This window comes from Triticum urartu, chromosome 3A, assembly GCF_056163025.1.
Source record: "Triticum urartu cultivar PI428250 chromosome 3A, HENAU_Tu73, whole genome shotgun sequence".
Classification (NCBI taxonomy): Eukaryota; Viridiplantae; Streptophyta; class Magnoliopsida; order Poales; family Poaceae; genus Triticum; species Triticum urartu.
Window position 1 is genome coordinate 93,544,184 of NC_141875.1, and position 18,903 is coordinate 93,563,086.

Sequence of the window (18,903 nt, forward strand, 5' to 3'; positions counted from 1 at the left end):
AACCTGACACTTCGACAAGCACCACTAAACCCAAAGAACGAAGCTTGATACAAAAAAACATTGACAGGGAGGAAGACGAGCCCGGTCCAGCGGGGGTCCCACTCAGCGGGACCCCAGATGATTATGTATTATGCATTATCTCCATAATGATACGTTATTATTTCTTTTGAAAAGACGCCATGCTTCCATCATGATTAATTAATCGCAGTGATTTTTATCATTTAATATTGAGACGGAGAAAAAAATGAACTGCCGAATGACATGACATTTCTCGACCGTTGCACCTGATCTCCTATCATCCAACATCGCCATCATCGTCTCTGCAAGGAGAAGAAATTACCAGGAGGAGGAAAGAACCGCTCGACTATCCAACGGCCGCCGTACCACGCCCCCCATGATCGGACGGCCCGGATGGGCCGAACCGTCCATGCATCGCCACTGCGACGTCCTCTCCCTCACTCGCACTGTCGTCCTCCAGTGTGTGTCTGTCTGTGTACCACCGCCCCCTCCAAAACGCCAAAAAAATTCCCCACTTCTGCGCCCTTTCCCCGCTCCCCTCCCCTCCCTCCTCCCGAGATCCCATCCATGGCCGCCTCCCGCCCCCGGATCTGGCCCTGAGGCCGCCATTGCTGGATCCGCCTCCCCCCTCCGCGCCGTCGCGCTCCCTGCCCCTCCGCGCGCCCCGTTGATTGCGGCGGCCTGTCCTTTCCCCCCTTTCTTGGCGGTGCGTTCGTTCGTTGGTTCTTGATCCGTCGCATTTGCGCCGGCGAGCTGCCCGAGAGCAAGGAATTTGCCCTGAGATCTCCGGTCGCCGTTGTTGTCGAAGTCCCCCCCTCCCTGCCTGCCATTGCAATCTCCTGTTGCTGTCGCAAGGTGCGTCTTTTACATAAAATTTCCGCGAGGAATTTCACGGTCGGTTCCCCGGAGGACGGATTTCTCGCAATGGTTCTTTGATTGGGGGAGAATTTGATGTGGTGTTGGTGCCGCCGTATTCTGCCGCCATGTGGAAGCAATTTATCGGCAAGCTGTCGTGGAAATCGCTGAAATCTGGCCCTGGCGGCGGCGGCGGTGGGGGCTCGCCCACGGCGAAGTCCAATCCCATGTCCCCCAGGGAGAATGGGGCATTCGGGAAGCCCCCCGCCTCGCCCAGGTCCCCCTCGGGGGCCGCCGGGGCCGAGGGGAGGTCCAGGGAGGACGCCTTCATCGAGAAGGTGACCATTTGCTGCACGGTGTACGACTTCACCGACCGGGGCAAGGACTCGCCGGAGAAGGAGAGGAAGCGGCAGGTCCTCATGTCCCTCGTCGACTCCATTGGCGCCGCCGAGGAGCCCCTCACGGAGGCCATGATGTCGGCGTGCGTGCGCATGTTCGCTGTGAACCTCTTCAGGGTCTTCCCGCCCAAGGTCCGGTCAGGCAGCACCGCGTCGGAGACGGAGGAGGACGAGCCCTTCTTCGACCCCTCTTGGTACCACCTGCAAGTTGTGTATGAATTGCTTCTGCGGTTTGTGACCTCGCCATTTGTTGACCCCAAGGTGGCTAGGAAGTATGTGGACAGTTCGTTCATCTCAAAGCTGCTTGACCTGTTTGATTCTGATGATCCCAGAGAGAGGGACTGTTTGAAGACAGTGTTGCACAGGATATATGGAAAATTCATGGGAAACCGACCGTTCATCCGCAAGGCCGTGAGCAATATCTTCTATAGGTTCGTCTCCGAGGCCGATCATCACAATGGGATATCCGAGCTGCTGGAGGTGTTTGGCAGCGTGATAAGTGGGTTTGCAAAGCCATTGAAGGAGGAGCATAAGTTGTTCCTATGGAAAGCGTTGATCCCACTTCACAAGCCTAAGACAGTGGGTGTATATCTGCCGCAGCTGACCTACTGCATAACACAATTTATAGAGAAGGAACCCAAGCTTGCAGGAACTGTGATTAGGGGTCTGTTGAAGTACTGGCCGGTTACAAATAGTCAGAAGGAGATGATGTTCTTGGGGGAGTTAGAAGAAGTGCTTGAGTTGATTGATATGGCTGAGTTTCAGAAGTGCATGGTGCCATTATTCCGGAGGATTGCGACTTGCCTCAATAGCTCCCATTTTCAGGCAAGTTTCTTCCCCAAGCCATTGATTAATATTTGTCCCTAAACCGTGTCTCCCCGTAACAATTGCTTTTTGTCTTGCAACAATTGCTAGGGTTAGAAATACCGACAAGAAACAAGAAAAGCTTGTGAAACATCAGTAAGAATTTAACATGAGTGTCCTCTGGTAGGAAGTTATCATCACCATTATTTTGTAGAGTAGTTGCGAAGCTGTATACTGGTGCATTCTATTGCTTATTTTAGGTTTTTAGTCGAAGAATGTGCCTGTTCTCTTTCCTTTTCCTTGCACCTTTTAAATTTGCTAGTGTTACTTGCATGGTCCCATGCACCTTTTATGCCATAGTCATTATTGTTTATTATTTGATCAGTGGTTAAACTCATTCCTTGTTGGCTAAAGTGGGACAAAACACCTCAGTTGTTCGCCTTGTTGGTTCTGGTGCAATTGGTGGCCTGCACTTCACTTTGGAAGTCTGTAGAGAGTATACCACTCACATTTAAATATAGACATGAAATACCACGTTATTACTTTGGCTCTATCTTATATCTGGGTGGTTGCACAGTCACAAAAAGGTGAAATCCGCAATCCAAAGGCAGATAACTTGAAACTGGGCCCAATTAATGTGGCAGAATATATTGGTTGAGGTACAAGTTAGGATGATCACAACTGTTTGATAACCTATAAGGTCATGTCATGGTACAAATTATGGCTGCAACCACCCAAATAAATCAGATCCTGGGGTTTGTGGAGCTTGACAATCAATTAGTTAGAATTCTGCTTTCCATTTGATATTCTAATCAATTTATTGGGATATGCTAACCACAGAACCATGATTTGATTAAGGGCGTCGTTTGGACTGAAACATCACAGTATTTGATAGCTCAACGCTTGAAAGGAAACAAATCAGTGATTGGCATTGACTACTAAAATACTACTCCCTCTGTCCCATAATATAAGAGCGTTTTTGACATTAGTGTAGTGTCAAAAACATTCTTATATTGTGGGATGGAGGGAGTAGTTAATAGCAGTTGCTCTGGAAAGAACATCAGAAGATTTTTTATGTATACTGTCTTCTCCCCATCGAGTTTCATGTTAGAGAAGTGCATAAATATAAGATTATGAATGACCTAGTAGCACTACGACTGTCTTGGTTCATGACAATTCCATGTCCTGGAACAAGTATTGCAGGTCTTCTCTTGCAGTTTTTGGCCCAGTTATTTGTTAAGATTTCATTTTTCTTGAAAAAAAGAGTTAATCTATTCCCTGTCTTTTGGCAGGTTGCTGAGAGAGCCTTATTCTTGTGGAATAATGAACATTTGTTCGATATGATCTCCCAAAACCGTCAAGTGATTGTGCCAATCGTATACCCAGCTCTGGAGAGAAATGCACGTTTGCACTGGAACCAATCGGTTCTCAACGTTACTATGAATGTGAGAAAAATGTTCTTCGACATGGACGAGAGATTGCTTCTGTCTTGCCAGAGCAACTTCCAAGCGGACGAAGAGAAGCGAGCCGCGGCGGAGGAGCGTCGAAGGCTCACATGGGAGCAACTGGAGCGGAACGCTGACCCTGCGTTCCAACCAGCCAAAGCGTCCCCTTCCGCAGCCCCTCCGAGAATCCCCACCGTGACATGACATGGGTCCAAATATACTCCACCCCACCTTCCCTTGCTTCCTAGCTAGCTAGATGAAGTTGCTTGCTTCTCTGGGATACAGAAGGCGTTTTGTTACCTTTGTAAACCCCCACCCTTGCCACAAAGTCTGTAATTAATAGTTGTTGATTCGAAGACAATGGATTCTTGATTTTTTTTGGTTATTTTTGCGGCGAATTCTCGAGTAATGGGCATTGCTTTCTTGGCAAAATCTTGATCGAGATTTACCCCCCAGTGTTCTGTGAAGAGTGGGCGCTACTGACTTTGTATGTGAGGAGTGGCAATTTTGCAGCCATTTTTTTGTATGTGAAATTTCCGTTCTTTTTACAGTGTAATATAATGTCAGATTCACTTGTTTGTTTCTGAACAAAATGCCTTCTCTAACAACATATGCAAGTTACTGTACCTTTTGTTGAGATTTCACTTGTTTGTTTCTGAACAAAACACCTTCTCTAACAACATATGCAAGTTACTGTACCTTTTGTTGAGATTTCACTTGTTTGTTTCTGAACAAAATGCCTTCTCTAACAACATGAACAATGTGGAGTAGATAGAGGAAGAAAACAGGAGTTGCTGGAATCTCATGAATATCCCTTTTGGCAGCTGTTGGGCTTAGGCTATCCACTTGCTCTATTCCTGTGCCTTTTCTATGCTCATGTGATCTCATGAAAAAAGAACATGACAAACACATTCTCAAAGGGTTATGTAAAGAAAACATCCATAGAACAAGCTATGTCATTCTCACCTGCACCTAAAGCTGAAATGGTATATCCAAATAAACCATAGATCCCCGCCAACTCTTCGCAGTTATCGCTTCGTGCGAGGCCTGATCAGCGATTGTTCTCAGGGTGGCATGTTGCAGGTGGAGCCTGAGCTTGAGTTTAGTTTTTTTTGGGAGGCTACTTGAGCTTTGAGCTGAGCTCCCTATAAGAGGAGCCTCAAGGCGCCAACCATGGATGCCATCTGACTGACCCCTTCCATCTTCTTCTTTGCTTGCTTTTGCTCTTGGCCTTCTCTTCTATCTTTGCTGCTGTTTCTGCTGCGAGACCTTCGAGTGCCTCTTGCTGCGGCTGATGTGAAATTTGCTCCTCGTCATGATCAAGATTTTAGTTTAATTAAATGTCTTGTGATTGTTTGCATGTATTTGTATAATGGGATCTTCTGATTATTTGCAATGCATTCTTGAGATTTTGTACATTACACAAACTGGGTCCCACTATCTTTATGTGGAGTAGGGCAACCACTTCAAGGTAGGTGCAAAACTGCCCAACTTTTAGAACATTTGGTAGATGAGTAGTTTTGTTGAGATTAAGCAGGATTTAATATTCCAGTTATCTTGTAATGTACTCCCTCTGGAAAGAAATATACGAGTGTTTAGATCACTAAAGTAGTGATTGCGCTCTTATATTTCTTTACAAAGGGAGTACCAATTAAATAAGCAAGTTCTGGTTAATTGAGGAGGTGATCTTATAAGCTCCATAAGATAAACTGATCAAATGGCCTATACAAATAAATAGTTTCGGCGAAACAATATTCTGGTAGAACCATTCCTCTTTCCGAATATTCGGTGTTACATCTGAATGGGATAACTACAACTGAATTTTTACATTAGATGTCTATACTTGGTGTGAAACACACTAATGCTAAATCAACAACCCCCAATATCACCGATCGTAAATAAATGAACGACACCACTATTCGAGATTACGTGCTCTAATTTACCAATCGTGTTCCTTCCTAGTTATCCTCTGTAATGTCGTGCTACCACTACAAGCCAAATAGACCTCAGAAAATGCATGTGCACACCAAGGCAGTAAGCAGACTCGTCAAGAAGATAGACACTACATTGACGCCGTTGTTGTCCAGTATATTCATTCCAGAAATCCTCGTTACTGTTGGACCATCTACTCCAACCACCTACAGCAGCATAATACAGCGCCAAACAAACAATCAAATTATGGCTCAAAGATGATTACGGTATTTAAACATCTACAATGCTTGGAGTGTAATACCTTCTTGCGAACGCGACAGTATCCGCTGTACTGAACTGTTGCGCCCAGTAATGAATCGATCAGGCTTCCACATAGGCCAGCAGCTGTAGCTAAGGGTATAACTAGCAGTTGCCTCCAAAATACATCAGAAGCACACTGGGTTGTTAAGAATCCTAGTAGCACAAATGCAAGCCCAATCGAGCATCCAGCTGCTGCTGCTGCAAGAAGTCCATCTATGGTTACCCCGCCATTGGTCCCCTTCCGCACCCTCTAACGAAGTTTCATGTCAAAACAAAAAGGTGAGAGTATATTCATACTGAAGTTCTGTTCAATCAGAAAAGAAGATTTGGTTCATACCTTGAATGTTGTGATAATTCGTGGTTCAGATTTGCTAAGTATGCCAAGCTCAGAAGACCATGTATCACCATTGCAGCAAGAGTAATGTCCAATAACACCACCAATAAGGGCAGTTACAAGACCCGACTCTTTTGAATCCAAGCATTTGTCTTCACCTCCAGTAATTAGTGCTATCAGGACTACCAAGATACTTGCGATACCACTGTTTGACAAGACTTGCTTCCTGCCAATAAGAGTGGTGCGGACCTGCATTAGAAAGATTCAGAAGGGAATTTTCTGAAGCTGAAAGACGTCTTATCTCAACAAAGGAGGTCATAATATTGATCGAATTTAGAAACATACAAACATAGGCATCTTCCGCATCTCATTAGATATGTTGAGTTTTTTTTCCACCTTCTTTATAAATATCTAGTCAAATCTCACAATTGGAGAACTCTCTGGGGAAGGTGTAACAGATTGCATCAAGTAGCAAATATTCATGCTTTTTAGTCGGTGTTCTAGCAAAAGTTCATTCATGGTTCAACTTGATGCAGGAACCAAAAATACAGCTACTGGGCTGAAAGAGAATAGACACACCTCAAGATAATATCGCCAAATTAAACCAACATAATTGAAGACCTCGTAAGTTCTCGACGTTCTCTACAGAAGAAGTTGCTTTTGTTCTAACTAAAGTTTCCTATTCACATGCAAACTGAACCACATGCTTCAGGTTTAAACTCTACAGAAGTAGAACCACACTAGCACTTCTGTAAAATGAATCCATGCAAATTAACACCGGTTTCTGTCTTTCACATAATCATCATATAAAATCCATTCTTCTCCACAAAAAGGCTCACACTGACATCAATACTACTCAGGCTCGCAATTCTTCTTTTCAACATTTGAATTACAAACGTTTTCCGCTCAACGGTGAATTCTCTTTTGACAGATATTATGTCATCGTGCTGCTCTATAATTGGAACCGAACTCATTTGAGTTTTCTATCCCATGGGCCATCATAAACCAGTTTTATCCATCGTACACATGTGGGAGTGGAGCAACGAAGTTGTTACTGAATCAAAGCACTACGAGTAGTACATAATCGAAAGCAAGCATCCCTAACAATACCAAGACCAGCTTCCCAAGATCTGCCCACATCCCCTCATCAGAGTATTAATTGGCAAAGATGATAAAAGAGAGAAACGGAAGGAGCGATCTGGGCTCACCAGTTGCGCTGCCCCCCCTCTTTGAACTCAGGATCAAGCGCACGCTTCCTCGCCTCGCCGGTCCTCGTCACCCTCGACGCCGTGAAGAAGAACACCAGGAGCAGCCCCGCGAACCTGCAGAGACGCGAGCCGAGATCCCCGTCACGAAGGAGTCCAACGAAAAAGGAAGAAGATCTTCTCCAGGCTAAGCGCGCGCCCTCTCACCTGTACCCGGCGACGGTGTGGGCCACCATGGCCGGGACGCCCGCGAAGACGGCGGTGAAGTCGACGGACTTGCGCCGGACCGCGCGCGCCGCGATCGCGCCGCCCGCCGCGACGGCCACCGCCGCGCGGATCCACACGCCGCCGTTGACGCCGGCCGGATCCATCGCGGCGATCCTTCCTCTGCGCCCTCGGGATCCCCAATTGCTTTCTCGAGCTGGTCGTGGGGTCGATTTGGAGCTGCAGCGCGCGGGGCGAAGGCGAAGGTGGCTTGCTGCACTGTCTCTCGCGCTCGTGCTCGTGAGTCTCCTTGTGAGATTCCTTCAGGTTTAAGAGTTCATTCACAGGAGAAGATCGTTATGTTTTGGACTTTTTCCAGGAACCACCTTGACGTTGTTCCGAGTTGTAACCCATACCCATATTTTTCAGCAAGACTTGGACTTGGTACTGTTCCGAATAGGCCACAGAATGTCCTGTGGGATAGTAGGATTTTTACAAATTTCTTTATCATCAGGAACTACAGACCAATTTTATAATATAAACAGAAGAATCGGGTAAAAACACAGAAGAAGAAACAAGTCATAAAAAGGTTTGATTTACTGCAACAGTTTGCAGTTCAGAACATCTGCTGATTCCACAAATCCATGAGTAAAATCAAAAAATTCCATGGAAAATACACATGTTGTTTGCCTTGTTTCTGAACCCTTGACATTTTGCTAGCTAGCATCAGGTGAGAGGCAACTCAACTCAAGAGTGAAACGAACATGCTTAATAAAGAGTTAATAGGTCATCATCATCCTCATAAGATACCAGAGAGGGATTTAAGATGACCACTACTGCCTCCTTTTCAAAAGGTGATGATGATCATCAATACTACTATTATACTACCACCACTCTGCAGATTGGAGTACCCTAAAAAAACACAGTTTTGAAACTGGGCTAAAATCTTCCCCTGCCTCGACCTCGCCCTCGTCCCCTTCCCCGCCCGCGTCCTCGGAAATCTCTTCTCCCGCCACCCATTTCTTCAGGGCCGTTGAAGCTGAACATGTTCATCCGCAGGCGTTCGGCCTCTGAAGTCACGGGCATCGCCTGAAAGACATCACATAGCCATTTAATGAAACAATATTTCTGGACCGCCATTACTGGATGCTTTTTTAACAGGAAAGCGATATGAGATGGGAGTCGAAACTAACGTGGGAGTCTTCTAGATCTAGCTGTTCTTGGAGCTGCCTTGCCAGTTCCTCGTCTCGGCTGGTGTCTTGTATATGCCTTTCTGCTGCGGACACCGAACCGACTGCTTTTCTCCTCTCCCATTCATCGAGGGTAAAGACCGGGGTATCTTCCTGCTTGCTCCTGCCCTTGAATCGACCCCGACCAGGCCTATCTTCGGGCATAGCCATTTTCTGCAGTAGTTTCTGTGCAGCAGCTTGGTTCTGAACAGGGACAGCTTCGCTTACTGGGAATGCAAATGAAGAAGCTTCTGAGTTCTATCTGCACCCCAAAAATCATGCCCAGTAAATTTAAACAAAATGAAACTAGGGTTTTGGAGGCCAACCTTCTTTTGGTCTGATATCTGCAGTAGACTGTTTGGATTCAGCTTTGCTAATTGTATTCTCTCTGTTCATGTTACTTGAACCCTCATTCGTAGGTTTTGAACTGGAATTAACCGACACGTGGTCATGAGCAACTCCCAAGTTTCTACCCTTCTGGTCTGCTACGACATAAGATATAAGTCAGGGTGGCTCACAACTTACAGCTACATCACCAAAGGTTTTACAAAAATGTCGCTGCTCACGGCTAACATAGAGAAATCTTTTTCTGGAGGAAATAGTTCAGAACATCATAATCTTCCAAATATGTGGATTTCACAAATTGAGTCCAATACAAAATCCTACGCCTATTTACTTAAGATGCTATCTTTCCTGAAAGTACACAGCTACACGTCTACGCCTAATGACATCATTTTAGTGAACATACAAGAAGAAACAGAAAGAGAAGAAATATGATACGTTACCGGGGTATGCTTGCAACTGGAATGTCCTGTTTGGACGTGCTTCGATATCTAATTTCTCAAATGGTGGAGGCCCAACTCCATCGTCATCTTGTGATAACCTCAATACTGGGCGTGATAAGCCCGAGAATTTCTGGTTCATTTTCCATTCCTCATACAAAGATTGGACAGTTCCCCCGATGACGGTCACATTTTTTGCACCTAGGCACAATATGCCATGATTTACCGGAATCTTGTTCTCAAGACGAATCTATAGAGTGGAAAGAGAAAACGGAAAATGCATACAAAAGTCAATATTTAACACGTAGCCAAAGCACAAAAAATACAGATATTGTATGCTATTTTAAATGTTGCAAACTCGAACAGACTGTTGGACAGAGAACCAATGTGAATTAGTAATACTACATCCTAACCCAATCTCATGCTGCACCACACATCATTTCAAGTAGTTTATTTCACAACTGATCGCATAGAGCAGTATCTTGTTTTACAACGATTGGCTATGTTATATTCAATACTAGATGAGTGGAATAACTGAGCATTCTGCTTGGTAAGTACTCCGCATTTGCCAGGCTTGTCTCTAGTCTCTAATCCAAGTTGAATTGATAAGCAAAATTGAATAGCAGTCTAGGACGGCACATATACACGCTTATTAAACCAGGTACGTACGGTGACTGTGCATGTTGCCTCTGGTAGTATAAAAGAATGCCAACAGAAATTGCCGCTGCACGAGTAGAACCTTGAGACAGAAAATATGGTTAACTAACCTTTGTGCCTGGAGCTATCTCTTCTGTGATGAACGGGATAGGGGACAACTCAATGGCCACTGCTTCAGAAATACCATCAGTGAGGCCAAACCGCAGAAGGCGCCGTTGCTGCGGCTTATTAAAGGAGGCATCGACTCTGCTGCTATATATATCCCTTAGAGAAACTACCTGTATAAATTTCGAATGAAAAGGTTAACATAGAAAGTGGATCAAACACATCCCAGACAGCATATGCTCAAACACTAGTACAATGCAGACTAGGCCAAAATGAAAGCTAATAAGATCACTGTTTGACAAGCCAACACAGCTATTTCCTTCCAAGCCACGTAATTCATAAGTAAATGAGGTATTTCCCCGACTTGAAAACTAAGAACAAGTGTTGGGCATGGTGATTTCAGGCTTCAGCAGTGTACCTGCAGGACGATGGGGCCGTGGAGGTAGGAGAGCCGCTTCGTGGCCGTGGCGGCGGCGCGGTCGGGGAGGGACTTCCCGCCGAAGAGCCTCAGGTCCGTGTCGAGGAGGTCGGCCTCCAGGGCCTCCGGCGACGGGGAGGGGGAGGCGTGGAGGAGGGCCTGGATGGACTCGTCCAAGGTGTCACGGAAGCGCCACCCGCTCGCGGCGAGGGGCCGCAGGAGCGAATCCCCCTCGGGGAAGACCGACGAGCTTGACGCTTCCGCCGCCATCGCCGTCGGCGGGGTAAGCTCTACGGCGAGGTTTGGGTCACGGGTAGGACCGTAGGAACTTGGAAGTTCCAGAGGAGGCGCACTGACAATTTTGCTGTGGACAGAGAACCAAGGCAGGTTCCGGAAATCCGTAACCGCTCAAGGAAAGCGGGTGGTACTGAGAGCTAAACAACAAAGTTTTCTTTTTTCTAAAGCGAAACAGCAAAGTTATAGCCAAGAGAACAGCGACAACATGTTAAAAGAAGAAGAGAGTAGTGACAAAAAAAATTTATGACATAAAGAAAGTATACTCCAAAGTACGCGGAGTATACCATAAGATCGTCTCCAAGAACAAAGACAAGTGTCTAATTTGAAAATCTCTATTTATCCATGGAATGTTCGGACATGACCATAGACAGCAGAGGTTTGATCCTCATGTATTCGTCCTAGTAAAAACGCCCCTCCACCCATCTTACCTTTTTCAAACCCATATAGATCATACACATAGATCATTCAATAACAAATACTCCCTCCATTCCACAATGTAATGTTTCCTCTATCCCCGTGCTTCAACTTTGACCGTAAATTTAACTATCAAGACCGATTGCGGTGGGAGCAAAAATTATGTCAGTGAATTCGTATTTGAAAGAAGTTTTCAATTATATAATTTTTTTCTCCCGCCGCAATTGATCTCGTTGGTTAAATTTATGGTCAAAGTTGGACCTCGAAAAGCGCGGACGCACTATATTCTGAAATGGAGGGAGTATAACACACAACAACTTAAAACAATTCAACAATTTAAACAAGCTAACATGATTGACGACAAATAAAATGTAACAATTTGTACATAGCCAATAAAATGAATGAATCAAGCGTTTTCTTTTTCCGCGGGTTGATGATCCATTCCTTAGCATCGGCATCCATGAGGCTTTTGTGTCGACTAACGTGATCCTCGTCTTCCCTCTTTTGATGCTTGACAATGGTGTCGCGGGCAGCCCCACAGGCTTTGCTGACCCAACATCCAAACAGGCGAGCGCCTAAGACTCGAGAGGAGAGGGCGCACATTGGGAGAGGGTATGTTTTGTTTGGGATGGTTTGGGGTGGTGGGCGCGCTCTAGCGCATCCGCACCTCCCTTTATGCGGAAAGGGCTGAACGCTATCATCTCCTTGACGGCTTGAGAGATCTGGAAGCACCAGAACAGAGCAATCTTCGACAACATTCGCCCATCCACACAATGCCTTCTCGACCTCATTCGAGATGAGGCACGGTTGTGGGCAAGTGCAGGAGCAACCGGAGTAGCCAACATCATTGACACTGGTTGATTAGCCTAGCTAGGGTTAAGCAGCCCCGTGGACAACCTCATTCCCAAACAAATGGAGATTTGGAAGGCCTGCTGGGCGGTGTTTCTTGTCCGGTCGCGACATAGGAGAATGGTTGGAGATATACTGCAATTTTGGCTATGAGAAAATTATGGCACCAACTACAACTAGAAAATAATTTAAAGACAAAAGGAGCAATGCTTCTTTCTTTTTCCTCCTATACACACAATCATCTCGTATGGTTGTGGAGTCAGGACAAATAAGGACAGTCCGTGATCGTGGAGGCAGTTCTTGATGCAGAGAGATCGAATATGCACAAAAACACAACTGTTTTGTGCATGTGAGATTCAAAGGAGAGATCTTTAAAGCTGACTGCTAGACACATTTTAAGAGATATATAAAAAATCAAATTACACAGGACACACGATGAACACAACATAAATAGCTAATCACAACACGCATGAACGGAAACACTAGGTTGATAGGCCAACACGATAAACCAGAGCGTCAAGGTCACAACAAAATGGTATAGCAAGTCCACACCACACCAGACCAGGCACGTCCATCATTGCTTCCCGCAATTACCTACAGCAACTAAACGACGACCAACGAACCAAAACACACCACCAACCAGAGAACCATGCCAGCGACAGATACGCCTGCGCAAAAGGAGTCGCCAGCCCTCATATGATCCAAGTGCTCATGACTTGGGAGCAGATCGGGAGCGCAGCCTGCTCGCGACGCAGTCAGGGCTTCTTGCTTCGACCCACTTCCTCTTCTTCTTCAACTCCGGCTTAGATGGAGTGACGCAGCCGACATCCTGGTGACATTCCAGGTTATCAAATGTCACCCCCGACTCGCTCCTGCCATCATCCTTGCAGACCACATCAGCAGTGATCTTCTTCCTCGGGGCCTTGGCTTCATCCTTGACAGCTGCTGCCTTCTTCTTCATGTTTCTTCCTTCCTTCTGCTCAACTTCACCAGCATCATTCATCGTGTTGCTGCTCAGATCAGCATCCTGCTTGGCAACTGGTGCGTGCTCAGAGACCTCATCAGCAGATGGCAGCTCGTTTGAGGAGTCAGCTGAGCTTGAATCCCCTGAGTTTGCTCCTGCCCGATTTGTTGCAATGAGATAGTGTGCCACAGATTTGTACCCAAGCCTGACAACCTGCATCATAGAAAAACACCTGCTTGCTTAGCACTGTTCGAGCAATTAGCAACAAAAAAAGTATAACCCCAGTAAATGATTGTGACTTTTGGCTCTATTATGTTTCTTCCAACTTTGGTCATTTAAAAGTACAACTAACAGTCATGGAAACACTATCTCATTCCATTCTGAAAGCATATATGCTGTATATTACCTTCCGGTACGCATTACCAGTAGGGAACCATCCTCTCTTAGTTCTGCAGATGCTGCAATTGCAAATGCCACGGCAAACTGGACATGTCCAATTAGGATTGCTCTTAGCTTCCAGCACATTCTCACCATACCTGCATTAGTTATAAAATGTCAGTCCAATGAAAAATACACAGCCATATGCTAATCCTTCTGTTACAACATTGCAGTAACAAAATGGAGGTGAAATCTCACTATCAATTTGGAACCAGTGAGAATTTAGGGGGATTCAGTTCAATTCAGGATCAAAATTTCCCCAGCCCTCCCTGTTTTCATCCCACAAGCTTTCCAAATAATCAGAACTAGGACCTCAGATGGCATAACTTGAACACTATAAATCATATATGTTTCACAAACTGCAAGTCAGAATGTTTTCGTTTTTTTGTTCATCTAACTTGAATACTATCAACCTTTATGATGCAGATACAAACCCTATTACAAAACATCAATGTATGCATAATCATATATTACCAGACAGATTGGTAACAAACATTTCACAGAAGCATGCCTGCTCGCAGTAAATTAACAGAAAATTGTATGTTTCATTTGCGAATGTTCATGTTCAATTTTTTGAAAAAGAACTCACCTCATGTACAAACAATCTCCACAGAACTGCCCTTGGACAATCTGGCAATTACAGCATCTTGTATGATGACCCAGAGTTTTCTGGCTGTATCATGGAAGGATAATGCTTGTGTCAGGGTTAAGAAAAGATGACAAACAAAAACAAAGTTACTAAACACATCATGCATCCTCAAGAAAACTTCTCTGTTACACCACAAGCTGCGACTGCAATAGCTTCCAACACCATGTGTTGTTACCTTTTACATTCTCTTTACACTAAGAATATCAGACCCTTTTTACCACACACTATGTGTTATATGTTCATCCTAATGCTGCTATTTATGCTATAAGTTCAGCAAACTGCACATACAAGAACGACCTAGCAAAGGAACGTGCAGAAAAGTTACACCAATCCTAGAAGTTCTTGGGGGAAAACTTACCGGCACTGATGACAGGTTTGGCCCCTCACTTGATCATAGATGCGCTTCCCATCCTTGCCATAACCGTCCACAAAGAGAGTCCAGGGTGTGGCACATGTACCTAAAAGCTTCTCATGCTCTTCAGTGTAAACTTCTTCCTTGCACCCTTCCTCAATAGAGAAATGCCTTCCACCATCAAGACCCTTCTCCCTCTTTTCGCAAATTTCAACATATCTAACTGGCTCCACGCTCTTCAACCTAAATTGAACATGATCGCAAAAGAGTAAGATCCACATTAATGTCATGAAAGGTACGCCTGCGGTGAATGAATGTTGAGGATTGAAGGAAATGAATATCGAAAGTTAACAACCAACTAGCTTAAACTCAATCAACATAACTACAAGAATTCTTCTGTAGTATTGCCTAACTTAAACCGTTGAAAAAAAAGACGCCCCAAAACAACTTGATGTACTGTAAAAGGACTGCCACTATTGGATCTGAACTTGTGGCATGAACTGGACTGTAAATATCCCTTGAGAAATCAACCTATTCCAGGAAACTAAGTATTGGAGGTGCCAATTTTAGAAGGTAAGCATTGGATTCGAGGTGCCAACCTTAGAAGGTAAGCATTAAAATACTGCCAAAAGTAGTGGTCAGAATGAAACAAACGGTCAGGAAGGGGAATATATGGAAGTAAATAGCGGACAGAATACCGGATTCGGCGTTATACTAGCAAATTTATACAACATGAAAAAAAATGGCACATTCATACTGCAAAAGGGGAACGAAATCAGCATGTTCATACTTGATGATAGACGCACAAGAATTATAAGCTGCACAAGAAGAGCATTTGCAGTGGGATGAAAATGATGAACGCAAGAACAATAAGCTGTACAAGAAGTCCGTGGATTCCTTCCATAAACCGAACAGGAGAAGCTTGCCAAGAAGATAGATCCGCTGCAAACGAACCTGAGAGACCGGCGTGCCGGCATCGGGGAGGCGGTCCTGATCCTGGGAGCGGCGGCGTCGGGGGAGCCCGGCGTCTCCGGCCTCCGACGCCAGCGGCCGCGACCGGTGCCGGTGCCGGCGGGGGTGGCGGACTGGTTGAAGCGGGTGGCGAGGTCGACGAGGCCGAGCTTCTGCATCCGCTCCATGTTCTCCTTGATCCTCGCCTCCCGCTCCCGCTCGTAGCCCTCCGCCGCGGCCGTCAGCGGGGACACGGGCGACGGGGTCCTCGGCGCCTCGACCTCCGCCGCCTCGGCCGCCAGCGGGGCCTTGGGGGGGCGGCCGCGGCGCTTCGCCTGTGCGGCCGGGGAGGCGTCGGCGCTGGCGGTGGTCGCCATGGCTCCTTCTTCCGGCGGCGGCGGCGTCTCCGAGGGGGCGCGGCGGCGAGGTTTTGGGGGGAAGGGAAGGGGAGAAAGCCGGGAAAGGCCAACGGTTAGATTGAGGTTTTTGCCAGTGCGCGGCGTGGTGGGGTGTATATAATGCGACCGCTCGGTTTTTTACCGTGCCGCGTGATGGGCTGGGGTGACCGTTGGAGGCCTGCTGCTGAGGCTGGCAGGTGGGGCTCGTGCCTCGCAGGGAGGAGCCGTGGCCCACCCGCCAGTGAGGTTTACCTCGGTAACTGTATGTATGTCCACAGTGCGCTCGTGGTGGTAGTAGTGGAGAGTGGGTTGACGAGACGCACGACTGGACTGGGCGACTTGGCTTTGGGCCCCCATGTCAGTCTTGGTTCTTGCGCTTTGCGCGCCGTTTGCTCGCTCGTGGGTCGTGTGTGCCCGGCATGGGCTGAGTGCGTGCCTAGTGAAGCGGCACAGCCTCCATGATTTTTATTTTGTAATTTAGCTTCTTCTTTTTTACTTTTGTTTGGAATTTTAACCATCAAAGAGTGAATTGAAAGTAAACCGAACTGTCGTTTGTATAATCATGGCAATGTTAGGGAGGATGTGAGATGCAGCGTTGTGTCTACCGAATATGAAAATGGGAGTAGTACGCTCAAAAAGTTATACAGTTCAAACCCTCTTGTGGTGGTATTCTCGCTCTTGGTGTAGGTTACAAAGTGAGAGAGTTCAACTTTTAGCCCAGTGTAGACCTGGCCATGGGGAGCCCGGCCCGACCCTCGGGCCAGGCTGAGCCCGAACATGCCATCGGGCCAGGCTTGGGCCTGAAAATCAAGCCCGATGGGCAAATTGGGCCGGACTCGGGCCTGTGAAAAATTGATTTTTAGCCGTGGTCGGGTCAGGCCGAGCGAGCCGTGTCGGGCTTTTCTAGGTTCGGGCCAGGCTTAGGCCTGGGTTTTCAGCACCGGGCTTTTTTTGGCCCGGCCCGAGATATGGCCAGGTATAGCCCAGTGCCCTCCTCCCGGCTTATATAGAGTACGCTAGGAGGGGATCATGCCAGGCTAGTATTAATGCTATAGATGGTCGCATGCACAACCGACTGTTCATGGGTATTACTATTGCTAATGATCGTATTTAACTAGATATACCACCGTTGGATAACGGCATCATTTAATGCCTCGTAGGGATCATAGGCGACCCCTGGCGCAGTCGAATGCAAGGCATCCAACTGCTGCCCATGTTGTTGGAGACCGATTGTCGGTGCTCGTTCATCCGGGGGTGTAAAACCCGACCGTGGGCACTTAACTTGTTGGTGAGGAGCCCCTGGCTTAATGATTGTAACACCCACGATGCGGCTATATCTCCCACGTGTCGGAGCACGACTTAGAGGCATAACCGCATAGTAAGCATGTCGCAAGAGGGGTAATCTTTACACATCCCATGTACTGAATATGAAAGGATAAGGAGTTGGCTTACAATCGCCACTTCACACAATACATGAATATAGCATTACAATATCCAGAATACAATCAAGGTCCGACTACGGAACCAAATAAAGAAAGACAACCCCTAATGCTAGATCCCCGATCGCCCCGACTGGGCTCCACTACTGATCAACTAGAAACGAAACAACACAACGAACACGATCTTCATCGAGCTCCCACTTGAGTTGGGTTGCGTCACCTGCACTGGTATCATCGGCACCTGCAACTGTTTTGAAGTAATCCGTGAGCCACGAGGACTCAACAATCTCACACCCGCGAGATCAAGACTATTTTAAGCTTATGGGTAGGGAAAAGGGTACTGAGGTGGAGCTGCAGCAAGCACTAAGCATATATGGTGGCTAACTTACACAAAAGAGAACGAGAAGAGAAGAAAGCACAGTCGAGAAGCTAATAAGTGATCAAGAAGTGATCCTGAAACTACCTACGTTCAAGCATAACACAAGAATCGTGTTCACTTCCCGGACTCCGCCGGAAAGGGACCATCACGGCTACACACGCGGTTGATTCATTTTAATTAAGTTAAGTGTCAAGTTCTCTACAACCGGACATTAACAAATTCCCATCTGCCCATAACCGCATGCACGGCTTTCGAAAGTTCAAAACCCTGCAGGGGTGTCCCAACTTAGCCCATCACAAGCTCTCACGGTCAACGAAGAATATTCCTTCTCCCAGGAAGACCCGATCAGACTCGGAATCCCGGTTACAAGACATTTTGACAATGGTAAAATAAGACCAGCAAGACCGCCCGATGCGCTGACATCCTGATAGGAGCTGCACATATCTCGTTCTCAGGGCAACACCGGATGAACACTACGTACAGATAAAACCAGCCCTCAAGTTTCCCCGAGGTGGCGCCGCAAGTGGCTCTGGTTCGGACCAACACTTAGACAAGCACTGGCCCGGGGGGTTAAAATAAAGATGACCCTTGAGTATGCAAAACCCAAGAGAAGGTGTTAGGTTGTTAGGCAAATGTAAAATCAAGGTTGGGCCTTGCTGGAGGAGTTTTATTCAAAGCGAACTGTCAAGGGATTCTCATTATAACCCAACCGCGTAAGGAACACAAAATCAAGGAACATAACACCGGTATGACGGGAACTAGGGCGGCAAGAGTGGAACAAAACACCAGGCATAAGGCCGAGCCTTCCACCCTTTACCAAGTATATAGATGCATTAAAGTAAACAACGTATAGTAATGATATCCCAACAATAAACATGTTCCAACAAGGAACAAACTCCATCTTCACCTGCAACTAGCAACGCTATAAGAGGGACTGAGCAAAAGCGATAACATAGCCAAACAACGATTTTCTAGGAAAGGTGGGTTAGAGGCTGAAATGACAAAATAGGAGGCATGATATAGCAAGTGGTAGGTATCGCAGCATAGCAAAAGAGCGAGCAACTAGCAAGCAAATATAGAAGTGATT

General features: G+C 46.4%; 4 protein-coding genes across 4 annotated transcripts; 1 reads left to right on the forward strand and 3 right to left on the reverse strand.

Annotated features, from left to right (window-relative positions):
* The first annotated feature begins 494 nt into the window (after positions 1-494).
* On the forward strand, positions 495-3,968 carry LOC125530302 (serine/threonine protein phosphatase 2A 57 kDa regulatory subunit B' kappa isoform). Its single transcript, XM_048694698.2, has 2 exons — positions 495-2,096; positions 3,368-3,968. Exons 1-2 carry the CDS (start codon positions 1,002-1,004, stop codon positions 3,722-3,724), a joined length of 1,452 nt encoding a protein of 483 aa, XP_048550655.1. The 5' UTR covers positions 495-1,001; the 3' UTR covers positions 3,725-3,968.
* Positions 3,969-5,225: 1,257 nt separating this feature from the next.
* LOC125530301 (protein PGR) lies at positions 5,226-7,864 on the reverse strand. The gene is made up of 5 exons (XM_048694697.2): positions 7,499-7,864; positions 7,295-7,408; positions 6,090-6,312; positions 5,754-6,002; positions 5,226-5,658 (listed from the first exon to the last, which is right to left on the reverse strand). The coding sequence occupies exons 1-5, from the start codon at positions 7,660-7,662 to the stop codon at positions 5,527-5,529; spliced, it is 882 nt and encodes a 293-aa protein (XP_048550654.2). The 5' UTR covers positions 7,663-7,864; the 3' UTR covers positions 5,226-5,526.
* Positions 7,865-8,067: 203 nt separating this feature from the next.
* Positions 8,068-11,056, reverse strand: LOC125530300 (tudor domain protein (DUF1767)). Its single transcript, XM_048694696.2, has 6 exons — positions 10,687-11,056; positions 10,274-10,441; positions 9,510-9,756; positions 9,051-9,206; positions 8,689-8,951; positions 8,068-8,584 (listed from the first exon to the last, which is right to left on the reverse strand). Exons 1-6 carry the CDS (start codon positions 10,954-10,956, stop codon positions 8,435-8,437), a joined length of 1,254 nt encoding a protein of 417 aa, XP_048550653.1. The 5' UTR covers positions 10,957-11,056; the 3' UTR covers positions 8,068-8,434.
* A 1,660-nt stretch (positions 11,057-12,716) lies between these two features.
* LOC125530304 (uncharacterized) lies at positions 12,717-16,089 on the reverse strand. The gene is made up of 5 exons (XM_048694699.2): positions 15,604-16,089; positions 14,656-14,892; positions 14,238-14,321; positions 13,617-13,746; positions 12,717-13,423 (listed from the first exon to the last, which is right to left on the reverse strand). Exons 1-5 carry the CDS (start codon positions 15,975-15,977, stop codon positions 12,956-12,958), a joined length of 1,293 nt encoding a protein of 430 aa, XP_048550656.2. The 5' UTR covers positions 15,978-16,089; the 3' UTR covers positions 12,717-12,955.
* Positions 16,090-18,903: the final 2,814 nt, after the last annotated feature.

Excerpts from the sequence above, each read along its gene's own strand:
- LOC125530302 (XM_048694698.2), top strand. The coding sequence starts at position 1,002 with ATGTGGAAGCAATTTATCGGCAAGCTGTCGTGGAAATCGCTGAAATCT. Across the intron at positions 2,097-3,367 it reads TCAATAGCTCCCATTTTCAG|GTTGCTGAGAGAGCCTTATT; the intron begins GCAAGTTTCTTC and ends GTCTTTTGGCAG.
- LOC125530300 (XM_048694696.2), bottom strand. The coding sequence starts at position 10,956 with ATGGCGGCGGAAGCGTCAAGCTCGTCGGTCTTCCCCGAGGGGGATTCG. Across the intron at positions 10,442-10,686 it reads ACGGCCCCATCGTCCTGCAG|GTAGTTTCTCTAAGGGATAT; the intron begins GTACACTGCTGA and ends AAATTTATACAG. Across the intron at positions 9,757-10,273 it reads AGATAGCTCCAGGCACAAAG|ATTCGTCTTGAGAACAAGAT; the intron begins GTTAGTTAACCA and ends TCCACTCTATAG.
- LOC125530304 (XM_048694699.2), bottom strand. The coding sequence starts at position 15,977 with ATGGCGACCACCGCCAGCGCCGACGCCTCCCCGGCCGCACAGGCGAAG. Across the intron at positions 13,747-14,237 it reads GGAGATTGTTTGTACATGAG|GTATGGTGAGAATGTGCTGG; the intron begins GTGAGTTCTTTT and ends TAACTAATGCAG. Across the intron at positions 13,424-13,616 it reads CTGGTAATGCGTACCGGAAG|GTTGTCAGGCTTGGGTACAA; the intron begins GTAATATACAGC and ends TCTATGATGCAG.
- LOC125530301 (XM_048694697.2), bottom strand. The coding sequence starts at position 7,662 with ATGGATCCGGCCGGCGTCAACGGCGGCGTGTGGATCCGCGCGGCGGTG. Across the intron at positions 7,409-7,498 it reads CACACCGTCGCCGGGTACAG|GTTCGCGGGGCTGCTCCTGG; the intron begins GTGAGAGGGCGC and ends GCGTCTCTGCAG. Across the intron at positions 6,003-6,089 it reads GAATTATCACAACATTCAAG|AGGGTGCGGAAGGGGACCAA; the intron begins GTATGAACCAAA and ends AAACTTCGTTAG.